We start from the raw sequence: 25,959 nt of genomic DNA on the forward strand, positions 1-25,959 counted from the left end.
CCCAGCGGCGGATCATCAATGGGCAGAGTGTTCTAATGGGAGAGGAGCTGGTTACCACCTCTCCCCAGCGGCAGCTTAATGTACCAGGGGGAGACTGTAAGCCCCACACCTGTGCAGATGGGACCGTGGTCTCTGCACTTCCAGCACAGGGGGTAGGGACGGTCGGTCCTGCCCCCCCACAACAGGGCTGTTTAGCCAAAGGGGAGACAGTCTGTCTCTAGCAGCAGAGCTGTGTAACTAAAGGGGAGACAGTCGGTCTCCAGCAGCAGAGCTGTGTAACTCAAGGGGAGACAGTCTGTCTCCAGCAGCAGAGCTGCGCAGCTAAAGGGGAGGCAGTCGGTCTCCAGCAAGGCTCCAACCAGACTACTCCCGTAGTAGTGCTGGCACCAGTCTGCCCACTCTGCCCACTCAGCAACCCACCAAAACAGCCTACCAGTCCCCCACACAGCCGGGGTGAGGCACCTGGACCTGGACAAGTTTTTCCATTACTCAGGTGTAGTAACCATTCATTGTGGGTGGACTGTACTGCTGTTTCTGTTTTGTGGGTGGGCTGCTGGACTAACAAGAGGTCAGGTACCCTGTTAGTCTGTTTGGAAAAGGGGAGAAATGTGGCGAAACCAACCTCGCCACTGGGCCCTGGAGAAGCCTGTTTGCTAGCCTCCTACCTACTGACTATGGCCCCTGGGTTATTTGGGGCATATTGTACTGTATATTGCTGCTACTGGCCCTTTTAACAGCATCTATGGACATATTGGGACTTTTGGGACTACTGTCCCTTTAAGACTGTGATACATATTCTAGTGTACTGCCTGTAATATTATATGTGTATTAAGTTTAACCTGGGATATGTATGCAGCATTCATCTGATTGTTCGGTAGAATCACTCCATTCAGTATATTGAGTGAAACTACCGAACAACCAGACCACCCAGGAATAAGTGTGCCTCCAATTACAGTTTGCAACAATGTTGCAAACGGGTAATTGGCAATCAGTGTAATGTATTCTTTGTCCTCTGGGTGGCCGCCATTCGGGAAACAAACACGTGGCGGCGGCCATCTTAAACTACCGAACAGCGGTGTTTTGCCGTCGAGTGTCTGGAACTAAAATCGGACACTTGACTAGGCAAACACCGCTGAGACCTCCATAATTCCAGAAATTCGTATGGAAACTACCGAATGACCCGCCGTTCGGTAGAAAGAACCCCACAAACAAGGGAATTCATTCAAACCCTCTCCAGGCTCTATAACACAGGCAATTCGTCTGTTTTCATTCCCTTGTTTGTGACCGACCGCAGGGCCAAAATGCATGGAACTGTTTTCGGATACTTTACCCATGCGGTCGGTCAAATCTTTGGAACCCCATATCTCCCGAACCATTCATCCGAATTACTCGAATTTTGGATATGTTGTCCCCCTGAATAAGGGCTATCCAGCGATGCTGGATTTAAAGGTGTACCCCCGGGTTTTGGGGTACATCCAGAACTTGGCTGAAAAAGTGTACCGGATAATTGAGTTTAATGTTATCTGAGGGGAGGGGATGTGTGGGCTGAACCATGTATGTGATTGGTTATTTTATGCCTCCCCCTGGGTGTGGCCTGTATGTGTGAGTTGGAAATAAAAGCCAGGCTGGATGAGCCAGTCCAGAGTTCCTGTTTTACCCTCAAAGTGATGTGTCGTCTCATTATTGGGGGGAAGGATTTATTGCATGCTGTTCCAGTTGACTGCTAGGAGTACAAGCCTATTCGTATGGTTCCTGTTCAATGGTCTACAGCATTCATATGCTTGGGAGAATTTAAAAGGTTTCTCGGATTCGGTGATTGTGGTGTCTGCCAGAGTGCTTGGAGTCCTCAGGAAGCACTAGGAGCATCCATTAACAGAGGTACCCAGTCGGGGTGCCAGGTGATCCGTTACACAGGGTAGTTGCTTGGCAGCTCTGCATCCAATTCTAGGCTGCCCTGTGTAGCCGGAAAGCACATTCTTTGTGCGAATCTTTCACGGTCCTTCTGCATCTCTGTTTCTTCCTCGTGCTCCATCTCTGTATTACTGGTTCCGTCGCTCTGTATTAAATCCGCAATTAACGTGGCTTTTGTCTTGTCACTTGCCACTATGCCTCAAGCTTCCAGTAAATCTTTTAGCGTGGATATTTTAAGTAGCTGGTATTGCTGAGCCATTCATTCCCTTTCTTGGTTCAGGACGTCCATTCGGGATTCGAATCCCTCCGCTTGCCACCAGTTGTAAGGAAACCTAGAATATCCAATACTCATTCGGTAGTTTCCTTCTGAACGGCCAGAGCATCAGTGATTATAACTCTCCGTTCGGCAGATGAAATAAACGAAATCCATATGAATGCAATAGCTTTACAAGATGGTTCCCTTAATAAAGCATACAAATACCCAAACATCAGCCAGAGTCTTATACAGAGAGTGTAACTGACCATTAAGCACAAAGGGTGAAAATCCATATAGGCGATATTCCCCTTCCAGAAAGACGAGCAGTTACTGCAATCACCAATCTCCCGAACTGCAAACACATGAATACTTCAACTCCTGAACAGGAAACACACACATGCTGTAAACAGCCGAACAGGAAAAACCATATGAACAGTTTACACTCCTGGCAGTCGCACTGTAACAGCATACAATCCAATTCCCCCCAAGAACGAGACAACACTTCGTTTGAGGGTCAAGCAGAACTGGCTTTTAATTATCACACGCTGGCTTTTATGCAAGTCCCCATGCAAGGGGACATCCCACAGGGAGGGACAAGGTACATCCAATCAGTTACAAGGAAAACATAAAACACTCCCAGCACAAACATACAATTCCCTCCCCTAGTCCTGGAGATAATCAAGTCTGATAAAGTAATAAACTTAATTATCTCCAGGCAGAATAATTACAGTTTTACCCAATATTTAGAACACCCCTTAATGCATATGGTATCCCCACAAATAATATGTCCCCTGATAGCCCCGATCTGGGTGACCAACATATTCAAATTTCACCCAGATCGGTTCAGGGGTTCTGAAAAAGTATGGCAGTCTTTTGTAACTGGCTAACTGCGAGGTTGCTGCCCAAAACAGTTCTACGAGTTTGCATAGTTTTGCCGGTCCATTTCGTAAAGTAGTAAAAACCGAATAATTCCACGAACGGTTTCCCCTGGCTCTTAGCCGCGATTGTTCCCCTCATACGAATGAACAAAAGTACCAAACAGCGCTCTTCTAGCTGTTTGGGACATAAAGATCCAGCGTTTGTATGTTAGGACCCGTGTTCGGGAAGTCGAGTGTCCGTTTTTAGTTCCAGACACTCGACGACCAAGTCCCGCCGCACAGGTAGAGGGTTCAATTGAGGCATGCTTTGAAGTTAACGGGGGGTGGTCTCTGTTCGGTAGTTACATCTACCGAATAAAAAGGGGAGAAATACCAAACATAAAGAGGGATTTCTTCACAAGTTCCTTCTTTGATCTATCCATGAAGGAGCATCCCTCATCCAAACCTTCCATATGTCCCATATCATCGGATCTACATGAGTCTATTATATCCCTACTGGAAAAACAGCCTTCGAGATTGAAGAAGAATCAGAACAAATTCAACATCAACACCAAGGATTTTTCTTCGAACAAAGGTCCCATCTTTACTGCAGTATTCAATAATGCATACGATCATATTATTTAGATTCTATATAAGCATTTGGCCTATCCTGCAGTTAGATCCTTGGTTAAACTTTAGTATATCTATGGAACCTTTCAGAAAAAATATGAATCTGTATATATAAAAATATACTAGACCCCTCTATATTTACACCTGCAAGACCTACGAATCAACTAATGCATCACAAACTAGGCAACTTTAGATGTGGTTCGACACGTTGTCTCACATGAGTTTGGTCCTTCATCTGGTGGCCGAAAATTTGTAATTAAGTCTAGGATCACGTCTTTTCTATGTAGGACAAACCACTAGAACACTTAAAACTAGATTTAGAGAGCACAGATGGGCGATCATGCATAATAATAAAAAATCCCCAGTAGCCAGGCATTTCCAGGCAGTACATAATAGTGATCCGATGCATATTTCAGTGATTGGGATACAATTAATTCCTGAAAAGAATATGTCAAAGAGGAAAAAACTCATTACCGTGGAAACAAATTGGAACAGAAAATCTAGTTTGATGAACATACCCTCTTTTTCTCATTGTAGCCGTACAATTCTACATGATGTTGTTATATTTTCTATATATTCTAGTTTTGTGTATTGAATGTGTTTATTTTTGGATGGATTTGAGTATGTGTATTTTTATTATATTTGTTGTAGATGAACAACTTGAGTAGTGGTTTATATTGTGTATACATAGTATGGTGATGACACGTTGAGGCATCTATTAATTATTTGAAAATGGTAATAGTGTAACAGAATAAATTACCACAATACATTTTACAGACAAATATTAATTAATTTAAGTGCCTGATGGTCTGACAATTGACACATTTCTATAGATTTTATATATTTATATTTGACAAATAATGTTTTGTTTTATATTGTTTTTAATTGATAAGTGTATGCTTTTGGTAATCTATCATTTTTTTTCTCCTTTATATTTATTTTATTTATTTAATTTATAACATTCGACAGTAAAATTGCATTTAAATAAGCCCTATATAAACCTGAGAAACAAGTTACTTGCGCTCTCTCCTTTATCCCTATGTATTTTTAAAACAAATGGAGGTCTTTTAGTTACCTCCAATGGCAGCCGCCCAGTAGTGATGGGAATGAGCGCAGGACTTTTCTTTCTGCATTTGTATCCATTTTTTGTATTACTCAGCCTTGTTACAATGCAGCCACCCATCCCATGTGTTCCCTATTAAGGGTTAATAATGTATAGGGGTGTATATAAAAAATACCCCTTTCTGTCTCATTAGAGATTTTTGCCAGAGGCTCAAGGAAGCAAGGTGAATGGTTAGAGTTAGTGCCCACCTAGGGGGGGTCTGCCTTGATGTTGGCAGGTGGGCTCATCCTCTCATGGCCATTGGAGGTAACTAAAAAACCTCCATTTGTTTTAAAAAATACATAGGGATAAAGGAGAGAGCACAAGTAACTTGTTTTTCTTTGGTTTTTACTATATATTGGGGCTGATGTGTACTGTAGTCATTGCAGCTGCCCAGTAGTGATGGGAGTGAGCGCAGGACTTTTCTTTCTGCATTTGTATCCATTTTTTGTATTACTCAGCCTTGTTACAATGCAGCCGCCCATCCCATGTGTTCCCTATTAAGGGTTAATAATGTATAGGGGTGTATATAAAAAATACCCCTTTCTGTCTCAGAGATTTTTGCCAGAGGCTCAAGGAAGCAAGGTGAATGGTTAGAGTTAGGACCCACCTAGGGGGGTCTGCCTTGATGTTGTCAGGTGGGCTCATCCTCTCATGGCCATTGGAGGTAACTAAAAGACCTCCATTTGTTTTAAAAATACATAGGGATAAAGGAGAGAGCGCAAGTAACTTGTTTTTCTTTGGTTTTTACTATATATTGGGGCTGATGTGTACTGTAGTCATTGCAGCCGCCCAGTAGTGATGGGAGTGAGCGCAGGACTTTTCTTTCTGCACCTATATAAACCTGATTGGTCGAAAATCGGCCTTTGACCCCAGAACGTGCGCACGAGTCTCCCGTGCGACGGCACACGCACGCCGACGTCGTAATAAGCGTGTGTGGATGTGGGGCAGGAGTCAGGCTGCAGGAGTCAGGTATACCGACGCATGGCTGCTGAACACAAATACCACAAGGCGAGGATGAATATGTTACAGGTACATGGTCCGACCATGTGATCGGGCCATAGAGACTGGATTGTATCAAGTGGAGGAACCGGTGTGGTAGAAAAATCATGTCAAGTCTAGAGTATGTTTGTGTGGCTGGTGAAAAGAAGGAGTCCTTGTCGGCCAGATAGATGGTGCACCAACTGTCATATAGTTGTGCACAGTCCATCAAGCCAGACAGTTGTTTAAATGCAGATGTTTGAAATGTCGCTGTGTGTGATGTTGTGTCCATGGATGAGTCATGGGAGAGGTTAAAGTCTCCTCCAAGAAGTAGGATACCCTCCGTGAATTATTCTATGGCCTTGAGATGTTTTCCAAGTGTCTTGCATAGATGTCTGTTGGGGAGATACGTGCTAGCTAGTGTGACCCTGGTTTGACCTATTTAGCCCTTGACCAGGAGCAGCCTCACAGTGTCATCTGACTTGTGTGAGGTGTAAGTAAAAGCCACATGGGCTGACAGCATGATCGCCACGCCCCTAGCCTTGGCGTCGGTAAAATTGCTAAAGTATCCAGTTGTGAATCTCCGATTTCAGAAAGTTGGTATGGCACCCTTTTTAAAATGCGTCTCTCGTATGAAGTCTGTCAGCTTTTAGTTTGGTAGTGTAAGATATGTCTTGCTCCGGTTGTCCCAGTCCAGGACAGTGGGTGGGGTTTGGTAGGGGGAGGGAGAAGAGGTAGGGGAAAAAAAACCCTAACAATCCTAACTATGTACAAAAAGGTATGCTGTCTACAGTTACAGCAAGGGATGTAGACTGCTGGGGGGTATCCTTAGGTGGCTTACAGTAAACCGTAAATGGAACAGTAAAGATGTAGAAATAGACACAGCATTTGTTGAGATAGAATACCTTGAAACCTTTGAGCCATGTATTTGGGGACAGGGAGGGGAAGTGGAGAGTGAAGGTTGGGGATTAAGCACATGGGTTATCGTGCTGTCTGTGGATGGCTGGCTACCAGCCCCTAGCCGCCGCAGCTTGGCTGGGGTTTCGCCGCCTCTTCCCACCCTGGGCCCAAGCCCTGGATCCAGCTCCCAGTGGTTAGAGCTCTCCTCCAGAAAGTATAGCAGGTATAGCAAGAAAATAGAGCAGTATAGCTGTTCCCACCACACATTAGCCGAGACTTAATGCTGGGAGTAGACTGTTTTTATTTAGAGCCATACACTCCACTCCCAATAACTGACACTGCCGCTGGGGAGTGAGACCGGTTGTCTCCACTCCCTGTAACATACTCTGCCAATTGGGATAGGGACAGAGTGTCTCTTCTCCCTGGATCCCACACTGCCGCTGGGGAGTAAGACCGGTTGTCTCCACTCCCAATAACTTACACTGCTGCTGAGGAGGGAGACCGGTTGTCTCCACTCCCTGTAACTCCAGATGTGGTTGGTGGGAGCGACCGGTTGTGAGAGAATGCACAGCTGTGGAATCGAACTGAGCAGGCGTTGGTAAGGCTGCTCCAGCTCCCATTCCATGGTGGCCAGATGGATCAGGTCTGGCCCCAGGTCATCAGCTATAGGAAGGTCCATCAGGACTCCCCTGGTACGGTGGATGTCCCAGAACCGAAATTCTGCCGAGGTGCCAAAGTCCATATCTTCCTCAAAGGCCTTCTTACAACAAGCTCGGACCATTATAGTCCTCACCCTCTGGCATATAATTCTAAGCCATCCACTGGTCACGCCAGGTTGCGCCCGGTAAACCGCGTCTAGCCACAGTTCCTTCCAGATTAGGTCCCACAGTTCCGTTACCCACTTATCCAGGGTCTGGTCTCCCAGCAGAGGCAGCCGCAGGGCCACTTGTACCTTGAAACGCTGCTCTTGGCTTGGGAAGCTCTCTCTCCGCCGACGATTAACATCCTCCATGGCCTCGTACAAGAGCTCCTTCCGAGTGGCATCTCTTCAGTCCAGTATGATTTCTTCCGAGACAGGACCATCTTTTCAGGCCAAGTTGATCTACAACCTCCGGAGGAACAATATATACAGGGAATACGTGGATCCAATATAAGAAGATTATTGGATTATGTGAGGAAAAATTTACATTTTACATATGGAAAATTATATAAAATGTATCTTTATACAATACGGTTTTCTTATCTGAAACTCAGGGAAAACCATACACTATAAGCCATGGATTATGTTACTTGTCTATGTATAAATATTTTATTTTGGTCTTTTTTAGTCAATATATTACATCGTTACATAAAGTTCACATTTGTTTTTTGCTGTTGATCCAAAAGAAAACCAAAAAAAAAAAAAAACAGTTTGAAGCACTTCCAATTTTGCAGCAAGCTAGGAAAGAAAATCCTTCTTGACCCCAGAATGGCAGTCACATTTATCCTTGGATCAAGCAGTTATCACCCTACATTGAAAGATTATATCCTTGAATATTCTGTTTTTGCAAGTATGCATCTAGTAGCCGTTTGAACATCTGTATGGACTCTGATAAAACCATTTCTTCAAGCAGAGAATTCAACATCATTATTGTTCTTAAAGAAAAAAAAAAACTTTTTCTAAACGAAAAAGGTTTAAATTTGTTAACCTTTCCTCATAGCTGATATGTTCCATTCCTTTTATTCATTTTGTAGCCTCTGGACTTTTTCTAGTGCCATAATATCCTTCTTTAGAACAGGTGCCCAAATTTGCACAGAATATTCAACATGTGGTCTTACCAGTGATTTATAAAGAGGCAAAATGATATTCTCATTCTGAGAATGAATGCACTTTCTCATGCATGACAATACCTTACTGGCCTTAGGTAAGGTATTGATAATATTATTATTATTTATACTAATACGGGGGAATATAATACAGCTATATTTGACTCATTATTGCTGGAACCTTGTCTTGTGATTTCTGTGTGGTTTCTTAGTTTCTGTATTTTACCTGTATGCTTCTTTTTACGCACACACTACACACGCAAACATTACAGCTCCCAATACACTCGCAATGCAACACCTATTTTTTCATTATAGTTGTCAGTGGGGGCCTGATGTTTAAGTTTTGCCTAAGTTAGTAAAAAATAAAGCAAGGTAGGCACACCCAATGTTAAATATAGACTAGCCCATAAATTAAGCTCTATAAAAATAAGATATAGGGTGCTCACTTACATGAGGCTCTATCCCCAAAAGTCCAAAAACATGTAAATACAAATAAAGTAAGGAGCACGACCATAAATGTTTATATACAAAAAAATCTTTATTCAATGGGTACACTCTATTGGAATATCTCCTTGATAAAGGCATTTTTTGCTCAAACGTTGGGGGTGTTTTGGTGATTGACTCTGTCCCTACTTCTCACCAGGTCTGGTATGCTTATTGTATAATTTTTTTTTTTTTTTTTGAATTTGACAATTTTTATTTTCTTAAGCGTATAGGGAGTGGGTACAGAAGGAAAAAAAAAAAAGGGTGGGGGGTGGGAGGTCATAATTCAGTAATAACCTTGTTTAACATTGTCAATCTTGCGCAGGGAGATACCAGTTTACCAGATGTTACACAATATTTCACAATCCCTTTACAGTCTTCCTATTGGCCTGTTAATAATTGTTGAGCGTCATTTGTCTTCTACAGTATACCTGCTTGTAGAGTTGCGCGGGTGGTGGGTGTTGTTGTTGCAATGTTGATGTGAGTGGCTTGGATGGGTGCTGTCTTGTGATATATGGTTGCCCCGATTGTGCCCTGTCTCTTCTCATTCTCATGTGCGTTATGTGTGGTGTTGGGGAAGGGGGGGTGGGGGGGGGGGGTGAGGGAGAGGTGAGGTGTGTTTTCCTTTGGGGCCTATTTGTGATCGAATTGTGTTGCCTCTAGTCGATGAGGCTTATGATACTAGCGGTGGTTCTATTTTGTTTATGTCTGTGTGGGTTTTTGCGTATCCCATGTTTCCCATGCTTTGGTCCAGTGAGGATTCACTCGTCTATTTTTTCTTGCCATCACTTCGTAGCTCCTGTTTGTTTCTACTGCTGTGATGCATTGGGCGAGTGTAGAGGAATGGGTTTTTTCCATTGTCTGCTTATGACAGTTAGGGCGGCTATGATGATGTGGTACGCTAGATATTTTTGGTATTTATGTGGTGTGTGTGGTAAAAGGAGAAGCACAAATGTTTCGGGCAAATGTGGTAATCTAGTGTCGGTGCATTTGACTACCAGATCTGCTACTTGTTTCCAGTATTGTCGGAGTGCTGGGCAATGCCACCATATGTGAATCATTGTGCCTCGTTCTTTTTTACATCTCCAGCAGACATCTGATGTGTTGGGAAAGCTGTGTTTAAGGCGCTTGGGAACCAGGTACCATCTGTACAACAATTTACGGGATAGTTCAATGTGAGTTGTGCATAGGGTTAGTGATTTGTGTGCCTGAAAAATATTTAGCCACTGGGCCTCAGGTTTGAAGGAGAAGGGATGCTTTGGAGCCAACATATGCTCTGACATGTATATTTTTGGGTTGGTTTTGTTGTTATGCAAATTTGCTCTACAATATGCCACATGGGGTTATGTGTTTGTAGCCGTGAGCTTTGTAGTTGGTGGGTGAACCATGAGTGCAGTTGCATGTAGGAGTAGGCGGCCATATTCGGCAGTTTGTACTCTTGTTGGAGTGCTGAGAATAGTTTTAGTCTTGAGCCTTGCATAATTTGTGACATTGATTTTATTCCGTGTCTATGCCATAGTTTATAATAAAAATTTGATATGTGAAATTTGATTGTTTCCAGTGGTAGGGCCGGTGATGTCAAATCAGTATTTTTCATTTTCTTCTTGTAGTTATCCCACAGGGAGAGTGATAGGGCTGTCGTGGGCAGCATGGTGGTGTACTTTGGTCTTTGTGATTTTGGAAGCCAAGCCAGTGTCAGTAAAGAGTCGTCGTCCGTGTGGCTTTTCTCTAGGTTGAGCCATGTTGCTTGTTCACGTTGATGGTGAATGGCTAGTAGTGGTGCTATATGGCCTGCTCGGTAGTATCCTGCTACATCTGGCATGCCCATTCCTCCTTTGTTGAACTGCCTGTACATGGTATCCTTCGCAACCCGTGGTTTTTATTTTCCCATACATAGTTATTGAGCAGGTTTTGGAGGTCCTGCAGGTATGTCTTCGGGAGTTTGATTGGGAGTGTGCGAAATACGTATTGAATTTTGGGTAGGATTACCATTTTTATTGATGCTATTCGTCCTTCTCATGAGATGTACTCCCCCCCCCCCACCCTTGTAATATATTTTGGATTTCACCTCTAAGTTTAATGTAGTTTGCTTTGTAGAGCTTGGAGGGTGTGGGTGTAAAGTTTATTCCTAGGAATTTTATACCATCTTGCCTCCAGTTGTAGTTAAAGTTGGCTTGTAGGTGTTGCATGTCCTGTGCGCGGATGTTGATTCCTGTTGCGAGAGTTTTCGTTATATTCAGTTTGTAGTAGGAGCAGTGGCTATATTGGGCGAGAATTTTATGGAAGTTTGGGAGGGATATGTGTGGGTGTTCTAAAGTAAGGAGGATGTCGTCCGCGAATAGTGACAGCTTATATTCCTGCCCCTTGGTCCATACTCCGTGGATGTTCGGGTCCTCCCATATTCGTTGGATCATTGGTTCCAATGCCAGTATATATATAAAGTAGCGGGGAGAGTGGGCATCCCTGTCTGGAGCCACTGGATATTGAGAAAGATTTTGAGATAAATCCCCCGTTGACTACTTTTGCAGTCGGGGAGGAGTAGAGTGCTGTAACTAATGTCAGGAACTGGGGTGGGAACTCGAACTTTCGGAGGACTGCCATTAGAAAGGGCCAATTTAGCCTATCAAAGGCTTTTTCTGCATCTAAGGACAACAAGATGCTCGGAATTTTCTCCTTCTTTATTTCATATAGTAGGTTCAGTATTTTGCGTGTGCCATCCGCTCCTTGTCTGCTGCCCACAAACCCTACTTGTTCTTCTTTAATGTGTTGGGATTACTCGTGCTAACCTGTTGGAGAAGATCTTGGCTAAGAGTTTGATGTCCGTGTTTAGTAGAGACATGGGTCTGAGATTTTGACTTTTGTTGGGTGGTTTGCCCGGTTTAGGGAGGGTGGCCACATGTGCCATCACCATTTATGTGTGTATTGTTCCAGATGCAAGGATTTGGGTATATAATTTTTGTAGGTATGGGGCTAGGATAGTTGCACATTTTTTTAGTAAAGATTAGTCAAGCCATCTGGGCCTGGTGATTTCCCTGGCGGGAGTGCTTGAATCGAATCCTTTATTTCTTGTATCGTGACGGGGTTTTGTATTGTTTGTTAGTGGGTAGCGTGGTCTTTTGGAGGAAGTAATCAATTTCTTGTTTCGTGGGTTGATGTACTTCAGGGTCATTTCTTAGATTGTAAAGCTTTTGGTAGTAGTCAGCCATCTCATCATTGATATCTTGAGGATTGTGGATTTTGTCACCTGTTTGAGAGATTAAGTATTTAATTTTGGATTTTGGAGTTGGCTTGTTTCTGCTTTAGCATGGTCGCTAGATGTTTCCCAGCTTTGTTGCCTTGAGCTCTTCAGCTTTAATTTAGTTAGCATGTAGGCTGTTTTATTTAAGGTTAGGTCATTAATTTTTTTTGTAGTTTCTGCAATGTTTTTAGCTAGTCGATCAGAGGAGTGTAGGACGTGCGCGTTTGTTAACTCTCGTAATTGTCTCAGGAGGTCTATATGTTCTTATTCCCGCTTCCTCTTAAGGTAGGATTAGGCTTAGGAGTACCCCCTCATCACTGTTTTGTGGGCTTGCCAGATGGATGTGGCTGAGACTTATTTTGAATCGTTGAGCTCAAAGTATTCTTGTAGGGTTTGTGTGAGTTGGTTTATAAACATTGTGTCATTTAGTAGTGAATCATTTAGGTGCCACGGGGGTTTTCCTCGGTGCTGGTAGTGGTCTTGCATGGTTAGGGTGATTAGTGCATGGTCCGACCATTCAATATTACATATAGTACATTCCTTAATTTGTAGAAGAAGTGTGCCTGACACCAGAATGTGGTCTATTCTGGAGTAGGTTTGGTGGACCTGTGAGTGGAATGTATATTCTTTTGTCGTTGGATGTAGTGTCCTCCAGATGTCGTATAGGTCCTGAGTGTATATTAGTTGTGTGAACGCTTTGTTGTGCTGTTTGAGCGTGAGGTGTCTGTTGGACGTGGCAGAGACTGTTGTGTCTAGTCGAGAGTCCATTGTGTGGTTGAAGTCCCCGCAAATCAATATAGGGTCATTTGTGTTAGTAGGTATTTTACTAAGTACTTTGTGCAGGAAGTTGCGTTGTTGGTCGTTTGGGCTGTAAATGCCTACAAGTATTATGGGAATATTATTTATTAGGCAGTGTAGGATTATGAATCGCCCTTGGCTATCTCTTTTCAATTGGAGCTGTTCTATTGTTAGGGAATTGTGGAATAGGAGGGATACGCCTCTGGATTTTGATGTGTGTGTGGGGCATGAATTTGAAGGGGGTAATCTTTTGTAGCAAAGTGGGTTTCCTGAATGCAGACAATGTCGGCTTTGCTTCGTTTTAGGTCATCTAGTAGTACCCGTCTTTTGTGTGGCATGTTCAGCCCTTTAACATTGTGTGAGTAGAATTTCATTTTGTGATGATGTATTGCTGTGGTTTCTCTGGTGGTGAATAGAGTGTGCGAGGTGTGTAAGGCGAGGGGTGGGTGGGGTGCGTGTAGATAAGGTGATTGTGGGGGAGGAGGTGGGTAGATTAAGGGTGTGGGTGGTAGGGTGAGATACCTTGGTCCGGTGCAGTTCTCACCGTGGGGTTGGGAGTAAGGTACTTCCAAACAGGTGGCTGTTTGAACTCCTTCGTTAATGGAATTGGTAGCTTAAGCAGAGATGTATTTGTCAGTAATAACTTGTAACATAAAACAGTCATTCAGTATACAGTTTAAACATTTATTTTGTCAGTAATAACTTTCAGTGATAACAATATGTGGTCCCTGAGACCGGTCTTGCGAGTGAGTCGTATGCATAGGATAGTTAACTCTGTCTGCGTGCCGTCGTGAGGCGGTTCGTACAGGTTTACTGCCTTTTAGTAGCCTCCTCAAGATAGGGTTCTTTTATAATGCTTTATAGTGGGTGGTAAGGTCCGCCGTAATCGGCTTCTAGTTTGCTATGGGTTTAAGTCGCTGCCATTATTCCCCTGTGGCTACTACTTCGTACTGGTCTGGGAACCTTATGGATGCATGTGTCGATAATGGTTAGACCTTAGTGTGATTAAATTGTCCGGTTATAAACAGCGGTCTAATGTCGACAGTTATTTCCCAGGTCAGGAGTAATACTTGTGGCTATTGCGCCATATGGCATGCAGTTGCTATGGTATTTGCGGTTTAGATATTTCCCATTTTGCACAGTAATAACCTCTGGACCTTGATGAGACTAGATTAACGGTCAATTAACCATGACCTAATGTCAACATCGATACCCTGTCTTTGGATTAATACTTGCGGTGGTTGCGCCGCATGGCATGCAATCTCTATGGTTGTTCCACAGGGTGTGAGCGCTCTATATAGATCCCACTTTAGTGTATTAATGGCAGCTGGGCTTAATATAACGAAATCAGCGGTCAATTAACAGTGACCCAGAGTCATCGATATTCCCTGTTTCGGGATTACTGCTTGCGGCGTTCACGCCGTATGTCATGCAGTTTCTACTGTGTTTCATAGAGTATTTGCGGCTCAGTTAGTTCTCATTTTGTAAATCAATAACAGCTAGACCTAGTATAACTAAATTAACAGTCGATTAACAGTGACCTAATGACAAAATTTTTCCCCGTCTCGGGATAAATACTTGCGGCGTTGCGCCGTTTGGCATGCAGTCTCTACTGTTGGTCCACAGGGTGTTTGCGGCCTTGTTTTAGAGCGGGTTGCACCTCTATCGACGCAGAGGTGAGTAGACCCCATTCTTTCAGTTTTCTCAAGCCTTCCTCCGGGGTGGAGATGATTTTGGTTTCTCCATTCTTTGTAAGAATGAGCTTTGTAGGGAAACCCCACCTATAGCGGATCCCTTTGGTTCTTAGCTCCGCCGTGGTCGCTTGGAATTCCCTCCTTCTCGTTAGGGTTGCGGCAGAGAGATCTGCCATAATGCGTACCGTCGGGTAGTCCTCATGTGGGTCTTGTTTGTTGCGGTACGTTTTGAGGATAAGTTCCTTAATGTGAAAATAATGCGCTCTGAGGAGTACGTCACGGGGTGTGGAGTCCGGTAGGTGTCTGGGCTTTGGGACCCAGTGCACCCTATTTATTAGGAGCATGTCCGTCGGATATCTGGCGCATAGGTGTGCAGTAGGCCTCTTACATACACTTGTAGGTCGTCTGGGAGTACAGACTCGGACCCCGCTGAGCCTTAAGTTATTTCGGCGTGCCCTGTCCTCTGAGTCCGCCATGTGTGTTTCCAAGTTCTCCACTTGTTGATATAGTGTCTGTAATTGAGCGGTCGTTTCGGCTTGGGTTGAGTCCAGATCCTGGCATCGTTGTTCGACGGAGGACGTCCTGGCGGAGAGGTCTCTCACCTCTCTCCTGATTTGGTCTGCCGTTGATTTCCAGGTTTGTATTAATCTCGTTGACATATTTTCGATGGTTTGTTCGAAGTATTCTTTTGTGAGGCTTTCTGTTCTGTGTGGCTCATCGTGTGGAGCAGGGTTAGTATCTGGTTCATTTACCTCAGTGCCATCTTGCATGGTGGCCCGTGCAGTCTCTGATGTTGCAGCCGCTTTGTTGTTAAAGAAGCTTATTTTGTCCGCCTTGGTTGCGGTTTTCTTTGCCTTTTGTTGTGCCATGATGGGTATTACTGAGGATGGCTATTGTTTTACCGTTTCTGCTTAATTAAAATAGGGATTATCGGAGTCCATGTGCCGGAGCAGATTCTTATGTGGCCATCTTGCTCGGCGGTCAGCCACGCCCCCATTGTATAATTTTTTTTTTTACATGTATTTATGTTTGTGACATTGGATTATATTGGTATCTCATTTTTCTATTCTATATACTGACATTTTGCTATTCATAGATTACGCATTTGGCGTTTATATACAGATATCCAGAATTGTTCTGGTTGTTGCTCTATAGTGTGATATGACCCAATATCTTGGATTGTTATGTAATGAGATATTCCAATAGAGTGTACCCATTGAATAAAGATTTTTTTTGTATATAAACATTTATGGTCGTGCTCCTTACTTTATTTGTAAGTTTTGCCTAAGGCCTTGCAAAGTCAACAACTGCAGCAGTAAGCAGGATAAATACCTGGTTAAGAATTATCCTACTGAGGCGGAGCCAAGCACCCAAAGCGAACGGTCGCATGGCCACAGAGCTCCAGGGCAAACCACTAAAAACCAACAAAAAACGACTTTTACAGCACCCAATTCCACACAAAAACAAGCCCGGGGACCACCCTGAGAACCGGGAGAGTCAGATGGGGCGGAAAACCAAGAAAGAAAAGCCCGACAGACCCCGCCAGGGAATGGACAAAGGGGAACTATGGCGGCAGGCACACGAGGCAGCAGGCGCCAAAATGGAGTCCTTACACGGCGGATGCTCGGACTTCACGGAGGGGTCGTCAGACGAAGATGGGGGTGACTCCACGCTGACCCCCTCACAGCCAAGGGGACCACCACACACTAAGGCCCCCACCCCAGTGACCATGGAGGCAATCGGAGAACTCATGGCAGTTCACCATAAGAAGATCTCAACCGACGTGGCCCTAATCAGGGAGGACATCAAAGGCATTACAGGCAGGCTGAGCATGGTGGAGGCCTCCTCTGCCAGCCACTCCGGCCAGATCACGGACCTGCAGACAGCGATCAAAGATCTGCAACACAAAACCATGCTGCAAGAAACCTTAATGGCCGCCCAAGAAGACAGGTACTGCCGCAATAATCTCAAGCTAAGAGGCGCCACAGACTCCATACAGGAAGCTGAACTACCACATCTTATCAGGCGACTCCTCGCTGAGCTACTGACGCCAAAGGCGGCAAAAGCGATCGTCTTGGAGGACCTGTTTCGAATACCTCGGTCCGCAAAAGCCCCTCAAACTGCCACAGGGGACTTAATACTAAAATTCCAAACAGCCAGAGAAAAGAAGATGGTCCTAGAGGCTATGAAGGGGCAGTCTTCCTACCCCTTTGAGGGGATGACCCTCTCTTTTTATACAGACCTGTCAGCGGGAACGCTGGCATGGCGGAGATCCCTGAGCACATATACAGCCCTACTACGTCTACATCAACTACAGTACCGCTGGGGCCCGAACCGCACCCTCACCATCAGCAAAGGTACCCTCACCATCAGCAAGTACGTAGTCCATAACCCACAAGAGGCCGTAGAGACAATGAGGCAACTGAACATTCCCACTGATCCACAAGGTCAGGCTACACACGTCGCTGGCCACACACACCGGCTGGGAAGACACATTGTGGATGCCCCGGAGTTTGTGCCCAGGAAGCCGCCGACTGACCCATACGCCACAGCCACCACATGAACAGGAATGCGGACTAACCACTCACCTACCGCCAACGCAGCCATAGATAGAACTCAGATGCTCACCGTGAGGAGCGGAGCCGGGGTTTTACTGGGTCGGGACTGGGGTATCGACTGCTGCCATGGCCGTGGACACTGAGCCCAGTTGCTACCTACGCGACCACACGGCTGGCTCTCAGGGGGTTTGTGTAAATGTTTAGCACACAATGTCCTACCGTAGATACCAAGGTTAAGAACATTTTCTCTTTATCACTACCAACATCTCGGAATCGCTACTCTAGTCCGAGCTCCAGCCTAGCATGCTGCACGTTTAGTTAATCTGCAACCTCTTTGCACAGCCCTACATGCACTCTCTAGCGCCTACATAACCATAGCCAGGCTTCTCCACTCACACCGATGGCCGGACAGGGACACACATCACTTAGGGGCACCCCAGAGACCACAGACACACTCTCAGCAGACCACACACACTCTGAGCACACACCAAACTCATTGCTGGAAGGTGATCTTATGATTTTGGTTTCACCCATGGCCTGCGATCTTAACGCGCTAAAGCATGTCCCAGAAGTTACAGCCAGAGCTCACGCTCTATTCATTGTTTAAATGTTTTCCTCTGTTTTGATGTAACTCAAAGTCAGCTAATTCAACATGCTTAAGCTCATGCCCAAATTTAAAGACGCATTGTATTTAGAGTCTATGCCCCCATGTCCCTGTGTAGCTCGAGACAGATGGGGAACACTTTGAATTTACTGTTTCAATATACTCTCATAATTCTATGTAACTCAAAGCCAGCTACAGCTGGCAAGCTTACGCTCACACTTAAAGATACAGCCAGTGCGCACGGTGAGCTTATGGTCTGAATATACTATAAGGACTTTGTGTAACCCAAAGCCAACTAACTTAGCACGCTTAAGCTCGAACATAAAGATCAAAACAGGGTAGTCACTGAATCTTCTAGACTGTTATACTCACATGTTTTACCTCTTGACTTTACCTAAATTAAATTAAATGCCAGCTAAGTTAGCATGCTTAAGATAGCACTCAGGGCTGCAGCCAGAGCACAATTCGAATTTATTATTATTATTTGAATGTACTATCATAATTTTTAAGTTACAGCCGTTGTATTAGCAGTCTGAAGGTAATCCCACTATTTAGCTTAACTCGAATGCTTGCTAATTTTGCCTGTATACGCTTGTATTACACGTTACAATGACGCTACTGTAATGTATAGTTCTGTCCAGCATAATAATATTTTAAAAAGTGCAGTCAATTCGGAGCCACATATGTAACCTTATGTACAATTCACGCACTTATTCATGCTGTTGTGGCATTGTTTGATGCTTTGTTATTCCTTGCACACACAAAATAAAGACTTAAAAAAAAAAAAAAGAATTATCCTACTTACTAGCCATGCTGAGCTATAAATCAATCGTATCATACCTCTGCACAATGTATAGATGAAATTTAAAGACATTTCATTTAACTTGAAGTCTATGACAACTACAGTTTAAAAATGCTATAATATCCCAGGTAGTGTCATATAACAAATGTAAGCTCTTTTAAAGGGACACTATAGTCACCTGAACAACTACAGCTTAATGTATTTGTTCAGGTGAGATCTATAGCTCCCTGCAGGCAATCTAATGTAAACACTGTATTTTCAGAGAAAATACAGTGTTTACATTGATTTATAGGAATACCTCCAGTGGCCGTCACTCAGACGGCCACCAGAGGGACTTCCTATCATGTAGGGCCCTAAAAAGGCCCTGTACACGTCAGACATATTTTAGATCAGAGAGGTCAGGGGGCGGAGAGGGAGAGGGGGCGGGCAAAGATCGCGAGCTGAGCTGTCAGTCAGCTCAGCTCGCGCCCGCGCACACCACGCGCATGCGCGGTAGTCAGAGAGGAGAGTGGGCGGGCAAAGACCGCGAGCTGAGCTGTCAGTCAGCTCAGCTCGCGGCCGCGCACACGCGCAGTAGTGCGCACAGGACTTCAGAGGGCGGCATGAATGCCGCCCTCTGAAGTATGTGCACATGTGCGGCAAAGCCGCGCATTCGCACAAGGGGGCAATGACGCTTCCAAATGGAAGCGTCTGATTGCTCCCTGCTCGCGCCTGCCTATTTCGTAATTTTGAAGAAATAGGGGACGCGGCTTCACGAGGCTCTCGGCGCTGGAACCAGGTGAGTAAAAGACTCTGCCTGGAGAGTCCCTTTAAGCAAGGCCCTCAACACCCTCTACTACTGTGTGTCCAACTTGTCTTGTTGCAAATACTTGTTTACTATTCCACCTATTGTACAGCGCTATGTAATTTGTTGATGCTTTATAAATAATAATACTATCTAGAGTAGACCATGACAAACTTTGCACGTAGGTATGCACTCTACAACAGAAGATCAACATGTCTGCATTAGATTAAAGTATTAAATGTCACACACAGCTTCTTCAAACTTCCTTAGGGTGAAATTATTTAGAGGGACTCTCCAGTGCCAGGAAAAAATATCAGTTTTTCTGGCACTGCAGGACCCTGCAGCGCCCCTCTCCCTCCCAACTCCTCTCCCATGTTGTTGAAGGGGTTAAAAACCCCTTCAGTGACTTACCTGAATCCAGCGTCGATGTCCCTTGGTGCTGGGTCAGGCTCAGCTCACGCTCCTCCTTATTCAATGCTTTCCTATGGGGATTCCGGCGAAGCTGGAGGTCCTCATGCATAGCGTGAGGATGTCCAGCGTCGTTTAAATCACTTTTCGTGTTCTAAGATAGACAGCCACTAAGGGAGGACTTAACCCTGCAAGGTAATCATTGCAGTTTATAAAAACTGCAATAATTACACTTGCAGGGTTAAGGGTGGTGGGAGTTGACACCCAGTCCACTCCAAAGGGCAGAAGTGGTCTGGGTGCCTGGAGTGTCCCCTTTTTTTTTTCCATTTATCGTTTTTATTGATTCGTATTCATATTCATATTTACACCACATAACACATTTTGCAGATTACATTTCTCTTATATGAATATTTTCGCTTGCGACATTCACATTTCCATTTTTATTTCCTGTACTTGTTAGTTCCGTTGTTCACCGGTTTCCAATGTGGTGCCTAGTGCAACGTACCATGCTTTACTTTAATTTTGTCAAACTGGGGAGGGGGAAGGGGTACAGAAAAGAAGAGGAGGGGGAAGGTGGAGTCCCTTGACTTTTCACATTTTACAATTATACCAGTCTACCGTGAGACGTCTAAGTAGCTAACCAAAATGCCCACTCCTTGACTTATTTATCCGAACACCCTTTGATTTTGCTCGCCATCTTCTCATACCCACTAATTGTGTCCATTTTGTTATTTATAATTTCTATCTGGGGGATTTGCTTGCTCTTCCAGTTGCCGGCTAGTGCTATTGTTGCCACCGTGAGGATACTGAGAATCACTTTCTTATGGGGATGCATGTCTAGTTCGCGTATAATGTGGAGTAAATATTTATCTGGGTGGAGCGGGATACACAGGCTCGTCCTGTGGGAGATTATGTCTTGGACTAGCTTGTCAGTGTAGGGCATGTCCAAAAAATGTGGAGCATTGTCCCAGTGTCTGCTTCGCATCTCAAACACAGGTCCGGTAAGCTTGCGTGCATACCTGCTAGCCTCTGTGGTACTAAATACCACCTCATATTGACTTTGCAAAAAGCCTCCCATAATGAAAGGCTGCTCGATGCCTGGTTTGTGTTTGTCATTGCTGACTGCCAGTCTTCGTGGGGGATTTGATAGCCTAGTTCTTTTTCCCATTTTACCATATACTGCATTTTACCTGGAATAGCTCCCTTGATGATTGCATTATAACACAGGGAGAGAGGTTTTGCAAGTTTGCACAGTGATAAATGGCTTGGTTTTAGTGTCAGGGTTTCGTTGCTAGTGACTGTATGTTTGCTACGTGTTGGTATTATGTTTTTAACTCTTAGATAGAGATACAGGTCCCTAGGATCTAGTCCGAACTCTTCTTTTAAATCAGGGAATGGTTTCATCTCGTCTCCCGTCATAAAGTCCTTGAATAGTCTCATACCTTTGTTCAGCCACTTCCCCATCTGTAATCCCGGGGAGTAGGCTGCTAGTGTTTTATTGGTGCTTCTTTAAAGAGTTGTGTCGTGTCCAATACCATTGGGCTCCAGGCTTTCCATGCCATAAGCATGGTTTTCGAGCACCGTAGAGTCAAGCCTACGGGGGTTCGGGGTAACGAACATGTCCACAAGTAATGAACTGTGTCGTGTGTGTCCAGGCATTCATTCTCTAGTGATAACCATAGTGGGATGTGGGGGGAATTAATTATAGTTCCTAAGAAGTCGTATACCTTGTGCTAATAAGGATGCCCTGTAGTACGCCGTTATATCTGGCATTCCAGATTCCCTCCTTTTGTGTTGGGAAGTCCCAGACACCCTTTGGCTACTCTCGGGGGCTCTCTCTTCCAAATGTGTGCATTGACTGTGCTTTGGAATTTTTTGAGCAGAGAGTTCGGAAGGGATATGGGCAGTGTTCTAAATAAGTATAAGATATGTGGTAATACCATCATTTTGAGAAGGTTGATGCGACCTAGCCAAGATGTTTCCATGCCCTCCCATTTTTCAAGGGTAGTTTTGATTTTTGTGAGCACAGGGTAATTATTTTCTTTGGTCACCTTATGAGGGGATTTGACGAGCTTCACGCCTAAGTATTGGAGAGAGGTTGTGCGCCACTCGAAGGGGTGTTGTGCTTTCAATCTTTCCAGCACAGCTTTTGGTAGGTTAATTGGCAAAGCTTGTGTTTTGGTTAAGTTGTTCTTGTAGTACGATATGTTTCCATATCTTGTCAGCAGACCCATAAGTGAGGGTAGTGAAGACTCTGGTTTGGTGACTAACAGCAGTATGTCGTCTGCAAACAGAGCTAGTTTTTTGGTGCCTCCCGGGGTATTCAGCCCATGTATGTTGGGGTCCTGTTTCACTATCCTTATCAGTGGTTCTAAGCATAGTATAAAAATGAGAGAGGAAAGGGGGCAACCTTGCCGGGTGCCATTGAGTATGTCAAGCCTATGAGATATGAAGCCTGTGCTAAACACTTTTGCTGATGGGTCTTGGTACAGTGCCATTATGCTGGACCTGAAAGCCTGTCGGAACCCCATTCCGGTGAGTGTGTGTTGCATATATGTCCAGTGCAGGCGGTCAAATGCCTTTTCAGCATCTAGCGCCAGCAATAATCCCGCTTGGTGTGAGGCATTTGCCCATTCTATCAAGTTCAAGAAGTGGGAGTGTCCCTTTAAGGAATCAACAGTTGCAAGTGTGAAGAGTACAGCTCTGGATCACCATATCCATATACATTAGAACAGGGGTAGGCAACCTTTGGCACTCCAAATGTTTTGCCTTACATCTCCCTTTTACACCTATAAGGCTGGCAAAGATTCAGAAGACATGTAGTAAACAACAGCTGGAGTGTTGAAGGTTGCCCACCCCTGTGAAAACTTGCTTTTTACACCATACAATCCCCAATAAGCACTAACTACCAATTTCAGTAATTTGCCTTTTTTTCCACTCCCTCCCCTGCTGTTTGTCACTGGCAGGGTTATTTACTAAACTGACAATTCAAAAAAATCCCCAAAAGTTGCCAAAAAAATGCAGAGCTGGTTTACAGAATTGTTCCAGTTTGCCAATTTTGACCTTACATTTTAAATTCACTTAGAATTCTCACTTTGGTAAATAACCCTGTATGTTTCTAATTTTTTCTCAACAATTTTTAGGGTACAGAAGCTCTCAAACAGGTGAATTGTAAGATTCTGTAACTGCCGTACTTAAAGTATCTCTCCTGTACTGTAATTTAACCTTACATGCCTTTCTAAGTGAAATATAAATAAATAAATGCTTTTATATATTGATTATTGATATTGATTATAATATTGATATACCTTCTCATCTCTAAAATTGAGAAATTGTTGGAATAGGTCACTCTCTGAAACTACAGGATGACGGCACATTCGGGACATCCAAGCCTGTAGCCTTTCCATACGCATCTTTATGAACTCTTCTTCAAAGCGCCCTATAATCAAAGGTAGAGAAAGAGGTCATATGAGTGTTAAATAGCTACTTCAGAAGAACACTAAGCACTCTAAGTTCTAAACTTTAGCTTAAAGAAGCCGTGTGTGTACAGATCGCTCTATTGCAATTTCAATTTTTTTCAATTTGACAATTTTTATTATTTTTTGTCACTTTTCCAGGGGGTATAGAAAAGAGAAAGGGGTAGGTTAGGGGGAAAAAGAAAAAAATACTTGTAACATAGAGGTCATATTACAGTAGACATAGTGCTTTGTTCTCATTCTCATATTGTGCTGGAGCATTTCCCCACTCAGGCCCCGTCCCATCCCACCCTGTCCATGTCCGCTGCCCAGAACCCACCCGGTCCTTAACTGCTCTGGGCAATTTGGTGTTTTACGTCGCCAGTGTGCTCAGGAGGGGGAGGTTGGTGTTTTGTATTACGTATGTCAGTGTGGGCTTAGGTCGAGCCACCCAGTTAGTCGGGGTGCTTGCTGAGAGGAGCGTAAAGAAACTATAACTATGTACATGTGGGTAAATATGCGTTGATGGAGTGATGTTTGGTGTTTCTGCCCATGTGCATTTTCATGATGCTATAGGGATGCTTTAACCTTAGAACTCTCTCCTGAGTTGTTAATCATTCAAGGCATCTTTTCCTCTTTTCTTTGTTTGCATTTTGTTCATTATTTTGTACATTACTCCATCTCCCCTCTAGCCCCCTCTCCATCCCTAGCCTCCAAATTTAGTGTGGACTATGATGGCGTGTTTATTCGAGGGGTTTTGTTTGTTGAGGCCGCTTTGGTGGGTGTGAGAGCCTGTTCCCATGCCCTCGCTATGAGATTGTTAGTCGCCACCAGTATATGGTACAGTAGGCGAGAGTCTCTCCTATCGAAGTCCTCTAGCCCCATAAATAGAAGGCCACACTCTGGTGGGATCGTGATCTCCCTGTTCATGGCCTTAGTTTCCACTGCTTCCACCTCTCTCCAGTATTGGGCTACCTTGGGACACGTCCACCATATGTGGTAAATCGTTCCCCTCTCCCCCTGACATCGCCAACACTTGTTGGTGGTATTTGGATATATCATTGCCAACCTGTCTGGCACCCTGTACCAGTGATATTGGATTTTACGCATTTGCTCCAGGTGTGAGGCAAAAGTAGTCATCTGTTTGTGTGCTAAGAAGGCCTTTTCCCATGGTTGTTCAGTGAATATCTTGCCTATATCTTCCTGCCAGGCTAGCATAAAGCTACTAGGGAGGTATGTGTTGGATTGGGTCAGTATATTGTATAGAGAGGAAAGCAGTTTCCAGGGCAGGCTTGTGGATGTGCACGCCCGCTCGATGTGCCTAATATTAGCTGTTTCAGCTTGGTCATAAGCATGGATTTTAATTGGAGGTACAGTGTTCTGTTCGATAGGGTGTATTTATGTTGTAAGTCTGGGAAGTCAAGTAGTCTGTCATTCTCGTACAAGTGGCTTACATGGGTGCATCCCTGTTGTAACCAGGGGCGGTGGTCAAAGGCGGGGTTTGCTAAATGCAGGCTGTACAGGGGGGTGGCTCGTGCCCATTTTTGTGTATATCCCAGGTATTTTCTGGTCATGTCCCAAGTTTTGAGAAGCAGTAATGTGTTGAGAGGCATGTCCGGGTTTGTCCACCTTTGTGTGCGAGGTACCCAAAAGAGGTATCTAAGGCCTTTGGGGTATACCCAGGAGGATTCCATTTCCACCCATTGTGGCGCGTCTGTCAGGGCATGGGTTTGGATTACTGTGGCAAGGATGGCCGCCCTATAGTACAGTTTAATATCTGGCAGACCCAGGCCACCATTCGCTAGGGGTCTGCACAGCACTTTCGCTGCCACTCTGATTTTGCGGTGGCCCAGATAAAGCTTGTGAAGAGCTTCTGGAGTTTATCTAAGTAAGATTTTGGTAGGTGAATTTGTAGGGTCCTTATGAGATATTGCAATTTCTGCAATAAGATCATTTTTACTGCGCCCAATCTGCCCAGCCAAGACAAGAACTTTCCCGTTCATGGTGTCTGCCATACGCCACAGTAGCGGGTCATAGTTGGCGGTAGGCAAGTCTGCAGGATTCTTGGTAAGCTTGATCCCCAGGAAGGTTAAGTGGTCATGTCTCCAGTCTTAAGTGAATGAGTTTTGTAGGAGTTCCATCGTGCAACTCGGGACTCCCACTCCAATGGCTTGTGTTTTGGATATGTTTAGTTTGTAGTAAAAGTGGTTATTACCTTTAGCAGGTTGGAGATAGAGATCTGAAATAAATTGGTGGTGTATTCTCTGTTGTTGAGTGTTAATCCATGTATGTCTGGGCTGTCCCTAATTTTGGCTGCTAGGGCTGGGACGTATAGCAGGGGGGAAAGGGGACATCCCTGTCTAATTCCATTTGTCAGCAAGAATGGTTCTGAAAGGAATCCAGAGTTGAGTATCTGTGCTTTCGGGGAGCTATAGGGGGCCTCCTCCACCGACACAAAACCCTCCGGAATGCCGAATTTGCACAGCACTCAGATGTCCCCCTACCTGATAGGTTTTGTAAGTTCCAGCTGTTGTTGGGCCGTGAGTTGGGGCAAGTGTATGTGTAACGGATCACCTGGCACCCCGACTTGGTACCTCCGTTAATGGATGCTCCTAGTGCTTCCTGAGGACTCCAAGCACTCTGGCAGACACCATAATCACCGAATCCAAGAAACCTTTAAATTCTCCCAAGC

General features: G+C 44.5%; 1 protein-coding gene across 2 annotated transcripts in view; it reads right to left on the reverse strand.

The window, feature by feature from the left end:
* The window catches only part of SNX9 (sorting nexin 9), a 456,733-nt gene that overhangs the window by 145,795 nt on the left and 284,979 nt on the right, over positions 1 to 25,959 (reverse strand). For both annotated transcript variants that reach the window (XM_063443408.1, XM_063443407.1), the window contains one exon: positions 23,121 to 23,251. In XM_063443408.1, the coding sequence (XP_063299478.1) occupies positions 23,121 to 23,251 (131 nt within the window). The remainder of the gene's footprint in view (positions 1 to 23,120; positions 23,252 to 25,959) is intronic.

Source organism: Pelobates fuscus, chromosome 2 (assembly GCF_036172605.1).
Source record: "Pelobates fuscus isolate aPelFus1 chromosome 2, aPelFus1.pri, whole genome shotgun sequence".
Taxonomy (NCBI): Eukaryota; Metazoa; Chordata; class Amphibia; order Anura; family Pelobatidae; genus Pelobates; species Pelobates fuscus.